We start from the raw sequence: 17,897 nt of genomic DNA, 5'->3' as shown, positions 1-17,897 counted from the left end.
TTTCTTTGACTGTTCAAGTCTTATCATAGATAGATTAAGTAATATGCATTTATTAGTAAATTAAAATGTGACTTTAGTTGGATGTGAGGAGAAACGTTTAATGATTTGTACTATACTTTTTCCTTCAAGCTCCCAAAAAGTCTCGTGTAAGGTTCAGTAATATCATGGAGATTCGACAGCTTCCATCAAGCCATGCATTGGAAGCTAAGTTGTCTCGCATGTCATATCCAACTGTGAAAGAACAAGAATCCTTACTCAAAACTGTGGGGAAACTTACTGCAACTCAAGTAGCAAAAATTAGCTTTTTTTTTTGCTTTGTGGTAAGTCCTCTCTTTATTATATTTTCATTATATGTTTGGACCTTGAATTTTAAGACAGTATACATACCAACTATACTATTGAAGTGTAAAACTTTTAGGTTGCTTAATCATGGCTTTAAACTGTGCTATCTAGCATCATTGGGGAATTAAAGTATTGAACTTAAATGCTTGTCACATCTCAAAGAATTTAATACTTTAACACTACAACTACTCATATATTCAGAATTGCCATTCCCTCATGGTCAGAATAATGAATAGAGTTATTTTACACTGTGCTATGTATATGGGCTAGTAAATATCCAGCTAAGAGTTTACTGTAAATATTGATCTCTTAAAATAGGGGTTCAACAATTTTATATTAAATTCATGTAAATATGGTCAAATTTATTGGGATGACATCTATATATATAAAAGCCTAAGTGACCCTCACAACTGAATGATGGAACGATTAGTCGAACAGTCTCTATGACATGCCCTGACCACCACGGAGAAGATGCTCAACATAGGAGCTGCCCTCTGGTGGTCAGTGCATTCCCACAGCCAACCTCCCACGGTCCCTCCCTCCCAGCCAGCCAGCCCCGATCGCCCCGATAGGGACTGGGCAAGATGGCCCTGATCAGCCCCAATTGCTGGCCAGACTGAGGGACCCCACCTGTGCACGAATTCATGCACCGGGCCTCTAGTTAGTTAATAAGATCATAGTGGTTTCAAGTGTACATTTCTATGCTGCATAACCTGCATATTGCATTGTGTGCCCACCACCCACAGTCAAATCGTCTTCTGTCACCAATACTTGTTATTACCTGTCTTGTTGATGTTAAGCATTTTAAAAGGTGTGAGGTAGTATCTTATTGTAGTTTTGTTTTGCATTTCCTCCATTGCTAGTGAAGTTGAACATCTTTTCATATATCTGTTGGACTTTTGTATGTCTTTTTGGGAGAGGTGTCTGTTTATGTCCTCTGCCCATTTTATTATTGGATTGTTTGTTTGGTGTTGAGTTGTATGAGTACTTTATATATATACTAGAGGCCCAGCGTGCGATTGAAATCTGAAATCATGCGAGGAGGCGCCCCGTGGGTGGCCGGGACCTGCGCCTGACTCGCAGCATCCCCCAGCCCCCCTGCCTATGTCTACTCCAGGGCCACCCAAGCCGCCGCACTGGCTCTGACAGTCCTCCCTGCCTCTGTCTCCGTCTCTGCTCTGGGTCTCACCTGCGCGCGCAACCTCCTCCTGTCTAGTCGTGACCCATTACGGAGTCCTGGCCTAATTTGCATATTACCTCTTTGTGTATATATGTATATATTTTGGATATCAATCCCTGTTGGAGCTGTTGTTTGCAAATATCATCTCCCATTTGGTTGGTTGCATTTTGTTTTGTTGGCAGTTTCTTTTCTTGTGCAGAAGCTTTTGCCCTTCCCTTGCCTTTGGGGTCAAATTTATAAAATGTTCTCTAAGACCTGGGTCTTTAAGTTTAGTACCTATGTTTTCTTCTATGTAATTTATTGTTTTAAGTCTTTTATTTAGGTCTTTGATTCATTTTGAAGTAATTTTTTTACATAGGAACAAACTAATCTAGTTTCAATTTTTGTATGTGGCTTTCCAATTTTCCCAGCACCATTTATTGAAGAGGCTTTCTTTTCTCCATTGTGTGACTTTTGCTCTTTTTTCAAAAATTATTTGCCCATATACATGTGGTTTTATTTCTGGGCTCCCAATTCTGTTCTACTATCTGTGTCTTGTTTTTCTGCCAGTACCATGTTGTTTTGATTATTGTAGCTCTGTAATATAATGTGAAGTCAGTATGATAGGTCCAGCTTCGGTCTTTGTTCTCAGGATTGCTTTGTCTATTCAGTCTTTTGTGGTTCCATATAAATCTGATGATTTTTTTTGTTCTATTTCTTTAAAAAATGATATTGGGACCTAACTGGTGTCACTCGGTGGTTGAGCGTTGACCTATGAACCAGGAGGTCACAGTTCGATTCCTGATTGGGGCACGTGCCCAGGTTGTGGTCTCAATCCCCAGTGGGGAGTGTACAGGAGGCAGCCAACCAGTAATTCTCTCGCATCATTGACGTTTCTATTTCTCTCTCCATCTCCCTTCCTCTCTGAAATCAATAAAAATATATTTTTAAAAAATGACCCTGGGACCCTTGCCAATGGTGCACAATGGTTAGTTAGAGAGTCTCCCATGCACCAAAGGGTTGCGGGTTCGATTCCCAGTCAAGGACATGTACCTGGGTTGCAGGTTCGGTCCTTGATTGGGACGTGTGTGGGAGGCAACCAATCAATGTGTCTCTCTCACATCAATGTTTCTCTCTTTCTCTCTCTCCCTTCCTCCCTCCCTTCCACTCTCTAAAAACCAATGAAGAAAATATCCTCAGGTGAGGATTGACAACAACAAAAAAGACATTGGGATTTTGATGGGGATTGCATTAAATCTGTATATTGCTTTGAGTAATATGGCTATTTTAACTGTGTTATTCTTCCAATCCTTGAACATGGAATATCTTTCCATTTCATTGTGTAGTTTTCAATTTCTTTTGATAATGTTTTGTATTTTCAGTATATAATAAGTTTTTCACATCCTTTGTTAAATTTATTCCTAGATATTTTATTCTTTTTGTTGCAATTGCAAAAGGAATATTTTGTTTCATTTCTTTTTCTGAAGTTTCATTGTTAGTATATAGGAAAGCAGTAGATTTTTGTACATTGATTTTGTATCCTGCAACTTTACTATATTTGTTTATTGTTTCTAATAGTTTTTTTGGTGGAGTCTTTAGGCTTTTCAATATACAGAATTGTGTCATCTACAAAGAGTAACACTTTAACTTCATTCCCAATTTGGATGCCTTTTATTTCTTTCTTTTGCCTGATTGCTCTGGCAAGGATTTCAGAAATACACACACACACTAGAGGCCTAGTGCATGAATTTGTGCACGGGTGAGGTCTGGCCAGCCTGGCCCCAATTGGGGTGGATTGGGGCTGGGCCTGTCAGGAGGAGGAGACGGTGGAAGGTTGGCCGGCTGGCCCACCCTGATCAGGGCCCAATTAGGGCTGGGCTGGCTTGGGGGAGGGGCTGAGGGTGGTTGGTTGGCGGGCCCTGCCCCCAATTGGGGTGGGTGGCCGATTGGGGGCAGGGCCAGCCATAGGAAGGGGCTGTGGGTAGTGGGCCAGCTGGCCCCACCCCCAAATGGGGTGGTGGGGGCCCATCAGGGGCAGGGCTGGCCGGGGGCAGGGGGGTACAGGCGGTTGCCCAGCCAGCCCTGTGCTGACTGGGGTTGGCGGGCCGATCTGGGGTGGGTCTGGGCAGGAGGAGGGGCTGCAGGAGGTTGACCGGCCGGCCCCACCCTCTATTGGGGTAGGGGGAGCAATCAGGGGCGGGACCGGTGGGGGGGAGGGGCCGAGGGATGTTGGCTGGCTGGCCCCAACCCTGATGGGGTGGGTTTGCTGGCCTCAGTGGGCATCATAGCGACCGGTTGTTGGGGTCGTTCTGTGTTACAGTCTCTGGTTTTTTATATATATAAGATATATATATTTATATATAAAAGGCTAATATGCTAAGTGTCTGTCCGACTGGTAGCTATGACGCTCACTGACTACCAGGGGGCAGACACTCAACACAGGAGTTGTTGAGCTGCAGTGACTTGGCAGCGGTGGTTCTTAGGTGACACACTCAGAAACCAGAGAGGAGGGAGCCCGATGCCTCATGGGGCTTTGCAATTCCACCTTCAGCTGTGGGTTATGTTGTTCCTGGGGCACTGTTGGCACCAAATCTGGTTTACTGCACACTTGTGTTTGCATACAACAGCAACTTTGCAGAGTGCCCTCTTGCACTCTGTGACCCTTCGGGGGATGTTGGACAGCTGGTTTCATCCCGATCCCCACAGGCCAGGCTGAGGGACCCCACCTGCTGGAGGGATCCCGCTCACTCCACAGATGCCCTTCGAGGCAGGGCGCCACCCCAGGTGCAGCCAGCCAGGGAGGGACCATGGGAGGTTGGCTCCAGGGCATGTCCGGCCTGTCTTGCCCCATCCCGCCCCACTAGCCACCTTCAAATTCATTTCCTTTCAATGTGCACAAATCCATGCACTGGGTCACTAGTGTTGAATAAGAGTGGTGAGAGTGAGCACCCTTGTCTTTTTTCTGATTTTAAAGGAAAAACATTCAGTTTTTCATCATTGATTATGATATTGGCTGAAGGTTTGTGATATATGTCCTTTATTATGTTGAGCAACTTTCCTTGTATACCCATTTTATTGAGTGTTTTAATCATAATGGATGTTGTATCTTATCAAAAGCTTTTTCTGCATCTATTGATAAGATCATATGATTTTCATTCTTTGTTTTGTTAAGTTGGAGTATTACATTGATCGATTTGTGTGTGTTGAACCATCCTTGTGTCCCTGGAATGAACCCCACTTGATCACGATATATTATTTTTTTAATGTATTGTTGTATTTCTTTTGTTACTGTTTTGTTTAGGATTTTTGTCTCAGTATTCATCAGAGATTTTGGTCTGCAGTGTCCTTTTTTGTTATCCATGCCAGGTTTTGGTTCAGAGTTATGTTGGCTTTATAAAATATGTTAGGAAGGATTGCCTTTTCTTCCATTTTTTGGAAGAGTTTGAGAAGGCTAGGGTCTTCTTTGAATGTTTGATAGAATTCACTAGTGAAGCCATTCGATCCTGCACTTTCATTTTTTGGGAGGTTTTTGATAGTTGTTCCAATTTCCTCACTGTTGATCAGTATATTTAGATTTTCCAATTCTTCATGATTCAGTCTAGGAAGGTTATATATATCTAGGAACTTACCAATTGCTTGTAAGTTACTGAATTTGGTGGCAGGTAGTCTTTTATAGTATTCTAGTGTGTTCCTTTGTATATCTGTTATGTCTGTGGTAACTTCTCTTTCATTTCTGAATTTGTTTATATGAGTTCTCTTTTTTTCCCTTAGTGAATAGAGCCAGGGGCTCGTTAATTTTAATAATATTTTTTAAAGAATCAGCTCTTTGTTGTATTAATTTTTCATATAGTCCTTTGTTCACTATTTCATTCAATTCTCCAGTTTTTATTTCTTTTCTTCTACTGACTTTGGGTTGTTTTTGTTCTTTTTCTAGTTCTTTAAGATATAATATTAGGTTGTTTACTTGGGATTTCTTATTTTTTTGAGACAGGCATGTAATGATATACACTTCCCTCTTATTACTGCTTTTGCATCCTAGAAGTTTTGATATGTTGTATTGTCATTCTCATTTGTCTCTATATATCTTCTGATCTCACCTTTTATTTATTTTTGACCCAATCATTTTTAGTAGTATGTTGTTTAATTTCCACATATTTGTGGGGGTTTTTACATTTCTTGCAGTTGATTTTTTTTTTTTTTAATCTTCACTTAAGGATATGTTTTTACTGACTTTAGAGAGAAAGGAAGGGAGAGAGAAAAATATCTATCACATCCCAACCAGGGATCAAACCCACAACCTAGTTATGTGCCCAGACTGGGAATTAAACCTGCAACCCTTCGGTGTATTGGACGATGCTTCAACCAACTGAGCCACCCCAGAAAGGGCTGCAGTTGATTTCTAATGTCAAAGCATTGTGGTCAGAGAATATGCTTAGTAGGTATGTTATCAGTCTTGAATTTGTTGAGGTTAGTTTTGTGACCCAATATACAATATATCCTTGAGGATGCTCCATGTGCACTGGAGAAAAATGTGTAATCTGATGTTCTGGGATGAAAGGTTCTGTAAATGTCCAATTATGTCCATTTGGTCTAATGTGTCATTTAAGTCTGATATTTATTTCTTGATTTTCTGTTTGGATGTTCTACATAGAGCTGTAAATGGAATATTAAGGCTTCCATTCATGATTATGTTTTTGTCTGTTTCTTTTTAGTTCTGTTAGTAGTTGCTTTATATATTTTGGTGCTCCCTGATTGGGTTCATATATAGTAAGAAGTGTTAGGTTATCTTGATGTAGTGTCCCCTTTATCATATAAAATGTCCATCTTTGTATCTTATTATTTTGTTATCTTGAAATCTATTTTTGTCAGATATAGGTATGGCTACTCTTCTGTGGATGCTATTTGCTTGGAGTATCATTTTCCATCCTTTTACTTTGAGTCTAACTTTGTCTTTGCAGCTTGGATATGTCTCCTGAAAATACCATGTGGTTGGGTTTTACTTTGTGATTCAATCTGCTACTCAGTGTCTCTTTTTGGTGAAGTCAGTCCATTTAAATTTAGGGTAATTATTGATGTACTAGTGGCATGAATTCATGCACATTGAAAGGGAAATAATTAGAAGGAATATTTTAATATTGCTATTTGCCCTTTCTCTCTCAGCACCTGGGAGCCAGGCAGTGGCCCCGTCCCCTGCTGTTGCTCTCCGTCTGCGGGGCAATAGGTGGGGCGATCAGGCCCCTGCTCATACCTGCCTTGGCCTGGCGCCACCTGCTCACCTACTCCACCATCCCACTGCAGTCCCACTCCCGTCAGGGCCAGCAGTACCTCCACTGCCATCCGTTGCCAGTGCCAATGCCTGCCATGTTCTGCGCCACCCCCTGGTGGTCAGCGCACGTCATAACGAGTGGTTGAACTCCTGACCTCCTAGTCCAGTGGTCGGCAAATTGCGGCTCGCGAGCCACATGTGGCTTGCGAGCCGTGGTTTGCCGCTCTGTTGACAAATGAGTTTGCTGACCACTGCCTATACTGTAGGGCCTATAGCCATTTTATCTTTTGTTTTCTGGTAGCTCTGTGCCCCCATTGGTTCTTTTCCTTTGTGTTTCTGTCTTTTTGTTTGGTGGTATTCCATACTTCTTTCCTCTTTTTTTAAGCTGTTGGTCTCAGTTTTTGTGTGTGTTGTATGTGTGGTTATCATTAGGTTTATGAAAAGGAAAATTTCATATATACAATAGCTTTTTTTTTTTTTTTAATGCATCTGATCTCCATCCTTCTTTGCAAATTCAGATCTTTCACCCCTGCCTTTTTATGTTTTTGTTATCCCAGAATATCCTTGTATATGCTGCAAGTTTGTTGGTGATCTCACTCATAGTTTTGTGACTTTTTGTTCTTTGTTTCAGGTAGAATAAGACCCTTGAGTATTTCCTGCAATGCAGGTCTTCTGGTGATAAATTTTCTTAACTTTTGTATGTCTGAAGAAGTCTTTATTTCTCCTTTATAGCTAAAGGATAACTTTGTTGGATATGTTATTTTTGGTTGGTAATTTCTTTCAGTAGTTTGAATTTTCGTTCCACTTTCTTCTAGCTTACAGAGTTTCTGCTGACAAGTCCAATGATAACCTAATGGGCTTTCCTTTATAGGTTGCTTTCTTACTTTCCCTGGCTGCCTTGAGAATTCTTTCATTGTCATTAATTCTTGACAATTTTAATACAATGTGTCTTGGAGAAAGCCTTTTTGGATTGAGGTAATTAGGTGTTCTGTTTGCTTCTTGGATTGGAGGATCCAGTTCTTCTCATAGGTTTGGGAAGTTGTCATCAACTATTTGCTAGAATAGCCTCTCTATTCTTTTCTCCCTCTCTTCTTCTTGTGGTATGCCTATTCTCATATTGTTCTTTCTGATGGAATCAGAGAGTTCTAATAGAGTTCTTTCGTTTTTTTTAATGCTCAAGTCTTTTCTTCCCTCTGCATTATTTCTAGATTTCTATCTTCAATATCACTAATCCTTTCCTTCAGCTGCTGTTTCCTATGCTCACTACTTCATCCTCAGTCTCTTTTATCCAGTTCTCTACCTCCAGAATTTGTTTGGTTCTTTTCAGCAGTTTCAGTCTCTTAGTAAAGTATTGCTTTGTTCATTGATTTGTTTTCTGAGCTCATTAAATTGCCTGTCTGTATTTTCTTGCATCTTGTTTTATTTATTTATTTATTTATTTATTTATTTATTTATATTACTTTTTAAATATTTTTATTGATTTCAGAGAAGCAGGGAGAGGGAGAGAGAGATAGAAACATCAATGATGAAAGAGAATCACCCATCAGCCGCCTCCTGCACACCTCCCACTGGGGATTGTGCCTGCAACCCGAATTGAACCTGGGACCCTTCAGTCCACAGTCTGATGCTCCATCCACTGAGCCAAACTCTGTTGAATTTTCTCAGAACTGCCATTTAGAGTTCTTGAATTTCTGTCGTTTAGATCATATATTTCCATGTTTTTAAGTTTGTTTTCTGGATATTTTTTGTTTTCTTTTTGATCTGCCTCGCTACCTTGGTTATTCACGGTATTTGATGGATTCCTTCTCTGTCTATGCATCTATGTATGAGTGGCATTAAGGTTAATATGAAGAGATCTTTCTGTTATTTTCCAGTAGGCAGTGATGAATCAGAAGTTTTTTAGCTCTCTTGCACTTCTCTGGCTATTCAGATCTCTGTGTGGTGGTGTTCCCTAAGAATGTGGTTTCCTTCCCACTGATAGTGTTTCCGGGTTCCAGTGGACCAACCCCACAGGGGAATGTAGTAGGCAATGGGGCTCCAAATCCATGAAATCCCAGTGCTATCCCCCATCGTCAGACGCTGCTGTCAATGAAGCAATGATGTGTGGAGATTGGGGTGGGCTGGGGTAACCTGGCTGGTTTCTTTGTTGTTTTGTCCTCCAGGTAATAGTGTCCTTGGACCTCCACAGGGTCCTCCCTGTGCCCTGACCGCAGGACTGGTCATATAGTGTACACTTTGCTTAGGGAAATAAAGTGAATCTGTAGTACCAGTTCTTGACTTTGTAGATAATGTGCTCTGCAACTTGACACCAAGTGTGAAGGGAGGCAAGTTCTGGGAGGTCACAGAGCCTCCAGGCTCTATGTCTTCATTTTTCTATGGAATGTGGACCGCCGGACAAGTGCGGCCACAAGATGCTGTGTTATTGCCCAGGTCTCTGGGCTCAGCCACTGCTCGTACTGCTCACTCCTGCAAGAATGCCCACTAAATCTCTTTGCTTCTTCCAGCTGATGGTCTTGCCAGCCACAGCCTGATTCCTCCCCTTTCTAAGCTGAGCCCCATCATGAGCTCAGGCTGTAGGGCTATGTGCCTGGCTTGTCTCAACTTTTCTTCCTTCCTGCCTCCCGGGTTCACTCCCACTTGCCCATGTTTAGATCTTTCAATGTGTAGATCTCTAAGGTGTGTTTGTGCACTGAGGAGGGAATCCTTTGTTGAGTTATAGCTGTTCAAACTGTTGAAACTTCAAGGGGAAAGACCAAGGGGATCTCTCATGCTGCCATTCCTCTCAATTTCAATTTCTAAACATTTCAATTTAAACTAGACATATTTTAGTTGCTCAGTAGCCAAATGTATTGGCTAATACAGCGATATTCTACCTTTTTCATCTCATGTTGCACATAAACTATACTAAAATTCTGTGGCACACCAAAAAATATATATTTTGCCTATCTGAACAAAAATGTAGGTATAATTTTAATTCATTCACACCTGGCGGTTATTGTTGTGTTAGCTGTTGTCATGTTTTTTTTATTTGACGATATAAGGGAAAAGAGGTCAGTACCTTTTTTAAACATACCTATTGTATGTTTTAAAAATTCCTACAGGACACCAGTTGAAAATCGCTGGGATAATGTATTGGACAGTACAGCTCAAAAGGAGTCAAGCATTACTGTATTTGCCAGTCCTCCTTTAATATTTTTTGTCTCATTAGGACTTACAGTGTTTTAATTATTTTTCTGTAAAATAAAACTTAGGTCATATAGACTTTACCAAGAATACCTTTTATGGTATTCTCTGGCTTGGAGTTTTGAGAGAGGTGGAGAATGGGAAAGTCTTTCTGGGAAGACTTCATAGCTAATGATAAGTTGTGATGATCTTTGAATGCCTGCCATCTAAGCGTTCTGTTTTTATTTCTTCATCTTGCATTAGCAGAGACTAGTGAGATTGTTTGGAAAATGAGCACAATATTTAAAGTATTAAAGTGATAAGGAAAGTGGGTCAAGAAAGCTAATTATCACCCAATGAGCATTATCTATTTTATCTATTCTTGCAGAAAATCCCCAAAAGATAATGAAGGGCAGAATCTTTTGCCTCTTTTCTAGCACTATATCTACAAGTAAATTGTGGCTCCTGTTATCAAATAAGTTTGATATTGCCCATCTCACCAATCTCACCAATTGCTTATTTAGATAGTCAAGTGAAATTATCTAGTTAGGTATTATGTGTCTTAAAAATTATTGTGGCACACTGGTTTAAAGTCGCTGATCTAGGCAGGTCAGAGGACTGCAGGGGGATTTGGAATAACTTCTCCATAGTTTTATCCTGGCTTTAGCCTTTTGGTACAGTTTACACTGAATGGAGACTATACTATACTAGACTGCCAGCTATCTGCTTGCTACCTTTTAGCAGTGCTCTAAAAGCATGTGTCTACGCTAAAAATGAAATGTAAATGCTAATAATTATACTGCTCACATAAGTTCCGAGACACATTAGGAGATGGCCCTCCAGTCAATGTTTAACAGTGATGCAAAAAAGCAGACAAGTAGTGAATTATCTTTGAGCAATCTGCTTCTTAGTATGTATGTTAGTGACATATATATATATATATATATATATATATATATATATATATATATGCGTCTCAGGAGTCATACACTAGAATGTTCATAGCAGCATTGTTTGAAATAGTCAAAAAGTGTCCATTAACAGGAAAATGGATGAGTTGTGGTAATATGCATCAGAATATCTGATAGCAGTGAGAATAAATGAACTTTGGATACACAAACATACCAGGCTTCATCAAAAGAGGTTTCATTTCTTATTCTCTAAATCAAAGTAGCCACAGGGTTGGGAATATAAGAATATCTTAGCGTAGATGAGTAAAAGGGAAGAAAGAAGAAAAAAAGTTCTCAGAGGTGGAAAACTTCCTTTATTATGTCTAAAGTTGTGAGAACTCTGTATTGTTTTCTCAAACTGAGAATCAGAAAAACAATCACAATTAGCCAGTACATTCACCATTTTCTTGGACATTTTTAAATTTCCAAAGTGAATATAGCATTTTATCTAGCATTCTAGCTAGCTAGTTCCATCCATTTTCATAGGCATCATCTTGTTCATTTCTCAGCATGCTATGCTCGTTTGTACATACTTTAATGTTTGAGAATTTCCCCCAACTTAAATTTGATTTATATAAACTTAATAGAGTGCTAGCAGTGCTTGGATAAAGAAAATTTTAAAGTTGATTTGATATTAAATTTTATCCTCATTTTAAAAAAGACCTGAACAATAATTTTTAACCAACTATTATTAATTTTTGAAGGGAAAGTATCTTAGGTCTGATTATAATTTTTCTCTTTTTGGGCCTGTGATTTTTCAATACAAAGCAGATTTTAAAACCTCTCATGTTAATGTTTAGAGGGAGAAAAAAAAGGGGGCAATCATAAATTGTAATGGCAAATATAAACACGCCATTCATTAGGTTTCACTTTGTTTTCTATTTCTTTAGTGGTTTTTGGCAAATTTGTCATATCAAGAAGCACTTTCAGACACACAAGTTGCCATTGTTAACATTTTGTCCTCAACTTCTGGTAAGAAATGTATCTTTAAAATCTGCATTATGAATCAAGATAATTTCTAATATATATATACACATTTTTATCTTGTTATAAATTATGTCATTTGTTCTCATTACATAAGTGTATTGTAACTATTTCTTAATCTTTATAGTTTTATGCCATAGCCTTGTGCTATTTATATTTCTATCAAATACTTTACACTATTTTGTATACCGATATGCTGGCTCTTTGTATTATAGTTGCCCTATCTTTCACATATTCTTTGCAAAGATCTTTTTCTAGATCCTTTGGCTAAATGTAATTGCTTATCTTAGAACTATCTTTGCCCTATGAAAGGTGTTTTTATTTTTAAAATTGAATCACCTTCCAAATCTAGAAGATAACAAAAGTGTTTTGAAGCTGTAAAAATAACTTTAACATACAAGTTTGATTATGATGATGTCAGAATATTATTCTGAATGCTCAGTTTAACTCTTTTGTTAGCTTTTTAAAAAGGACTATATTTGATCTATATTGTTGAAATAAACATGGCTTAGTTTAGAGGCTGGTTTTTTTGTGTATTAGTTTGGTTATAGTCAGTACTCACTCAAGGTTATTTTTACAGAGAGTGTAAGGGAGAGGGAGAGACAGACAGAGAGAAACATTGATTGGTTGTCTCCCACATGTGCCCCGACCAGGACTGGAGATCAAGTCTGCAACTGAGGTACATGCCCTTGACCAGAATCGAACCTGGGACCCTTCAGTCCACAGGCCAATGCTCTATCCACTGAGCCAAACCGGTTAGGCCTAGAGGCTGTTTTTGTGTATGAACATTTCAGCCCAGGTAACTGCAGTCTTATTCTTAGTCTTTTTTTTTTTCTTTTTTAAAGAGAGGATAGGGAGAGGGAGAGAGAGATAGAAACATCGATGATGAGAATCATTGATTGGCTGCCTCCTGCATGCCCCACACTGGGCATTGAGCCTGTAACTCAGGCACGAGCCCTGACTGGGAATTGAACACTGACCTCCTAGTTCATAGGTCAAGACTCAACCACTGAGCCATGCCGGCCAGGCTTATTCTTAGTTATTTAAAAAATGACAAAATTTAGTTTAAAAGGTGTATAATTTACTTATGTAAATTATTAAATTGGTAGTAAATAATTTTGACAGTATTTAAGCCAATGTGTCTTTTTTCATCTTTTTCTCTCCATAGGACTTTTTACCTTAATCCTTGCTGCAGTATTTCCAAGTAACAGTGGAGATAGATTTACTCTTTCTAAATTATTAGCTGTAATTTTAAGGTAAGAATGTAGTGTAATAGCTTATTTACTCTGTTTAAAAATACGATGTATAAAATTTTTCTGGTTGTGAGAGAGGATAATTTATGTTACAGTATACTGTATAAACAAAGAAAGATAAGGATAGTAGAAAGTTTTAAATAGACATTATGCTACTTAGCCCTGTGTCTTATCCTAGACTAGTTTTCTAAACCTCCCTGGGGAGGGTAACCTGAGGGAAGGACCTAAATGGCATGTTGGTTGCCATTCATGTGATTGCAAACTTACTAAGTATTGTACTGATGTTCACATTTAAGTTAATGTGACAACTTAATGTTTATAATCTTCCAAATTTCCATTTTCTTTTTTTACAACAGTTCCCCTTTTTGTTTGGGTTTTGGTCTTTATTTCTCCCACTTCTAGAAATCTAACATGCAGTCTTCTCTGATTGCCTCAGCCTCAATCTTTCATTTATTTTTTATTTGGCATTTTTATATTATTGGGTAGCATCAATATTGTCAATAACTATGTTTTTATCTTTTATTTTTATTTAACTTTGTGTATGTTTGTCTTCTCTATGAGATTGTAAGCCCTTGAAAGTCAAAACCTTTGTGCCACCAAAGGCCTAGAGAGGACTTTGCTCACCGACAGTACTCAAAAAAGATGTGTTGGTTTGATTAAGCTATTGTTTTTGTGAGAGAAAATTAAAAATCAGAGAAAGTAGCAGAATGATTTAATGGAGAGATTGGTATTAGCTATCAGAGTTAGGTTTGAGTCACAGCTCTGCTCTGTGTCCCTGGGCACTTCCTTAGACTCTGGAAGAACTTCCGAGATCTCAGCTATTTTATTTTGGTCAAGTACTTCCTTTCTTTGTGCTTAGTTTTCTCATGTGTAAAATGGGAATGGTAATAACAATAACGCCTTCGTATAAGGTAATATTGTACATTTTGTGTGGATTAAATTAGTTAATACTATAGCTATTATACTAGATATTGCCCTGACTGCTGGCTCATTTGGTTGGAGCATTGTCCTGTAGACCAAAAGGTTGTGAGTTCAGTTCCCGGTCAGGGCACATGTCTAGGTTGCAGGTTTGGTGCTCGGGAAGGCAGTCCATTTATGTCTCCTTCTCACATCAATCTTTCTCTCAAATCAATAAATATATCCTCAGGTGAGAATTTTAAAAATTGTTAGCTATTAATTAAATCATGAATTATTTGACAGTTTTACCCCAAAATTAGTCTTGATCATTTATAAATAATTTTCATCTTTATGATTAGTCCTTTTAAGGGATTTATTATTTTGCTCATCAGTAACAATTGTTATTCTCATAGCATTGGAGGTGTTGTACTTGTAAACCTGTCGGGGTCTGAAAAATCTGCTGGAAGAAATACAATAGGTAAGTTTCTTTTAGAGTATACAAGAAAATTTTGTGCATATCATCATCATGCCCACACAGAGGATGGGCACTAACTGGGACTCTAAAAAAACTTTTTCTTAGAGATAATGTTAAAAACATTAAAAAATATTTCATAGAATTCTCATGTAGCCTTCATCCAGATTCTCTGTAAACTACGTACATAGCTACAAAATATAGTTATAAAAATCAGGAGCTAACATTGATTAGAATTATATTATCTAGTCGCTATAGTCCCTTTCCAGCTTCACCATTTTTTCACTAATGTTCTTTTTCTGATCCAGGATCACTTGTTGCATTTAATTGTCTCTGTTTCCTTCAATCAGGAACTACCCCTCAGTCTTCTTTCTGTCTTTCATAACCTTAACACTTTTGAAGCTTTCTTTCCTTTTATTTGTAGAACGTCCCTCAATTTAGGTTTGTCTGATATTTCTTTATGGTTAAATTTATGTTGTACCTTTTTGGAAAGAATAGCATGGAAGCGGTATTATGTTCTGATCTGGATATTATATCAGACACATGATGTTGATGTGATTAATGATGTTAATCTTAAGGTGGTGTCTGCCAGATTTTTCCCTTGCTTTTGATCCATTATTTAGATTTACAAAAAAAAGTTAATCAGAACCCAGCCTAATGGTTTTCCTCTGGGTACTGTAGATATTTGAAGTTTATTGAATAGAGTAATATTTTTAAACTATTTCTGGATACTATCCAGTGAGTTGTGCCTTGAATTGCCTTTTTTCTCACCCAAAACAGTTTTGTATGAGAAACAATATATGTATTTGTTGTGTGTGTAAGATTTTGTTGACAGGCTTCCCCTTGCTATTAAAAAAAGTTGATAATAAGCAGACTTATTATCATTGGACTTTTGGATAATTGATTAAAGTATTGAATATGGTCACTTGGCAGATAGCATATTATTTAGCTATTTTTAAAGTTTGACTTACATGTTTTGAGAATTAGTTACTACATTAAAGATGATCAATATTTATTATGTATATACAGTGAGCCCTGCGTTATGTTAGGTATTTTGGGACAGTAAAAAGTATAAATTGTTTGCAGTTTTCAAGGAATTCTTGATTATAATCAGTAGCTAAGATTTGCAAAGTGAAGTCACTAGAGAATAAAATTAGATCACATTTAACTATAGTAAATATTAAATTGCCCTAAATAGAAGACAGGTAGGACGGAAATTCAGCAGAGGAGAGAGGTTGCTTTGTGGCAGAGATGGGACTTTAACAGGGCCTTAAAGATGATAGTGGAATATATATTAAAAATAACACATGTGCCCTACCCGGTTTGGCTCAGTGGATAGAGCGTTGGCCTGTGGACTGAAGGGTTCTGGATTCGATTCCGGTCAAAGGCACATGTCTTGGTTGCAGGTTCAAATTCCAGTTCCAGTTGGGGTGCGTGTGGGAGGCAACCAATCGAAGTGTCTCTCTCACATCAATGTTTCTCTCTGTCACTCCCCCCTCCCTTCCACTCTCTCTAAAAACCAATGGAAAAATATCCTGTGGTGAGGATTAACAGAAAAAATAAAAGTGACAAGTGATAGGGAAAGAAGCATTATTAAAGTTGGACTTTGTCAGGTGGCAAAATTGTTTATGGAGGGGAACTAGAAAGTGTGCATTTCAAAATTTAAAAACAAAGTGTTACTTATATGAATTTCAGTATTATAATATGTGTGTTTGGTTAGATCATTGAGGTGAATGTTTTGCATTTATTTGTTTATACTTTAAACTCTTTCCTATATTCCTGGAGGATAAAGATAGGGTGGGCTGTACTTTATCTTTTCACATTTGTACACACATTTCTTGAAATAGGATCCAACACATTGTTAGATTTTAAATAAGTGTGTGTTGAATGAGTTAATGAACAAATGCTTTAAATCATTATGTGGATCTTTACAGGTTCCATTTGGTCTCTTGCTGGAGCCATGCTCTATGCTGTCTATATTGTTATGATTAAGAGAAAAGTAGACAGAGAAGATAAGTTGGATATTCCGATGTTCTTTGGTAAGAATATGTTTAATTTGTGAGGCAATTTACTTTGAATTATCACTTTAGGGAAGAACAGGAAGGTATGTAGGCCAAATTCTGGGGGGTCTGGAGGTCCATCAGATTTTAAAGATTATGAAGTCCAATCTCAATGTTTTTCTCTTACCTTGTCCTGCATAGTTGTGTACCTATGAGGGATAGCTCCTTTACGCCTTTTTAAAAAATAGTCGTAGCAAACATTCATTGAGTGTGTACCAAATAACAAGCATTATTCTAAGCCCCTATGCATATTAGCTCTTTAATTGTCTGAACAATCCTATGAGAGTATTACCCCCGCTCTGATAGGTTTTGTATTAATGTCTTCAGCCTATGAATCAGATAGTTTTCTCATTGATATGACAGAATCATCTATATATAAAGCCTAATATGCTAAGTGTTGACCATTCGACTGGTCGCTATGATGAGCACTGACTACCAGGAGCAAATGCTCCAACCGGTAGGTTAGCTTGCTGCTGAGGTCTGGCCGATGGGGACTGGGCGAGATGGGGCCAGACATGCCCTGGAGCCCTCCTGCGGTCCCTCCCCATCTGGCCAACCTCCCTCGGGGATTGGGCAAGACGGCCCCGATTGGCCCTGATCGCTGGCCAGGAGGAGAGTCCCCGCCCGTGCACAAATTCGTGCACCAGGCCTCTAGTGCTATTATAAGCAAGTGAGAGTATACTTGTATTATACATTTTGCCATTTTTGAGTTGTTGGAAGCATAGGATTGGGGAAACTGTCCCCAAAAGATATGTATAATACTGTTCTGGTCTGTGTGCTTATTTTCATTAAAAATTGTGGGCCATTTAAGGTTTTTCCATTTGCATTTTATCTTTAAGAGTCGGACTCTTTTATGACATATATTTTTCAAATTACCCAATTATAGTTTCTGGCATCTGTTTTTAATTTTGGGAAATAAAATACCTGATATGATTTATAAATTCTCTTTTGTCAAAAATCAGCTCAGTAAAAACTTGTGTTATCTGTAGGCTATCTGTGGATATATTTCAAAAGATATCGTAAAACCAATAGATAAAGAAGCCTGGTGATGAGGGTTCAAAGTACAGCTTACAGGGAACCAGAAAACCTGGAATATATAGCTATTATAACTTCATTTATCTCATGCTCATCTGAAAAATGAGGAAATTGGACTGGTGGGTAGTTTCAAAGGATCCTGGGAAGGTTGGTAGGACGTGGAGTTGTATGTGGGGTCTCTTTCAGCTGGAACAGCACTGCTTTGTTAGTTTTTTTTGCATTATCATTTAAGTTGTAGAACAGATGTTGATGCTAAAAGCAGTTTGAATATCTTTACCTAAAGATGGACAAAAATAAAAGGCTTGAAAAGCCACCAA

General features: G+C 38.4%; 1 protein-coding gene across 4 annotated transcripts in view; it reads left to right on the top strand.

Annotated features, from left to right (window-relative positions):
- Positions 1-17,897, top strand: part of SLC35F5 (solute carrier family 35 member F5) — a 47,762-nt gene that overhangs the window by 12,668 nt on the left and 17,197 nt on the right. For 3 of the 4 annotated variants that reach the window (XR_013960739.1, XM_080671061.1, XM_080671063.1), the window contains exons 7-11: positions 130-320; positions 11,770-11,851; positions 13,032-13,119; positions 14,427-14,491; positions 16,420-16,524. Coding sequence is in view for 3 of the 4 variants with exons in the window: in XM_080671061.1 (XP_080527187.1) it covers positions 130-320; positions 11,770-11,851; positions 13,032-13,119; positions 14,427-14,491; positions 16,420-16,524 (531 nt within the window). In the remaining variant the exon portion in view is untranslated. The remainder of the gene's footprint in view (positions 1-129; positions 321-11,769; positions 11,852-13,031; positions 13,120-14,426; positions 14,492-16,419; positions 16,525-17,897) is intronic. The other variant, XM_080671062.1, reaches the window with a different exon arrangement.

The sequence above is a fragment of the Plecotus auritus genome, assembly GCF_963455305.1.
Source record: "Plecotus auritus genome assembly, chromosome: 5".
NCBI classification, from domain to species: domain Eukaryota; kingdom Metazoa; phylum Chordata; class Mammalia; order Chiroptera; family Vespertilionidae; genus Plecotus; species Plecotus auritus.
This window is presented reverse-complemented; position numbering and strand designations above follow the sequence as displayed.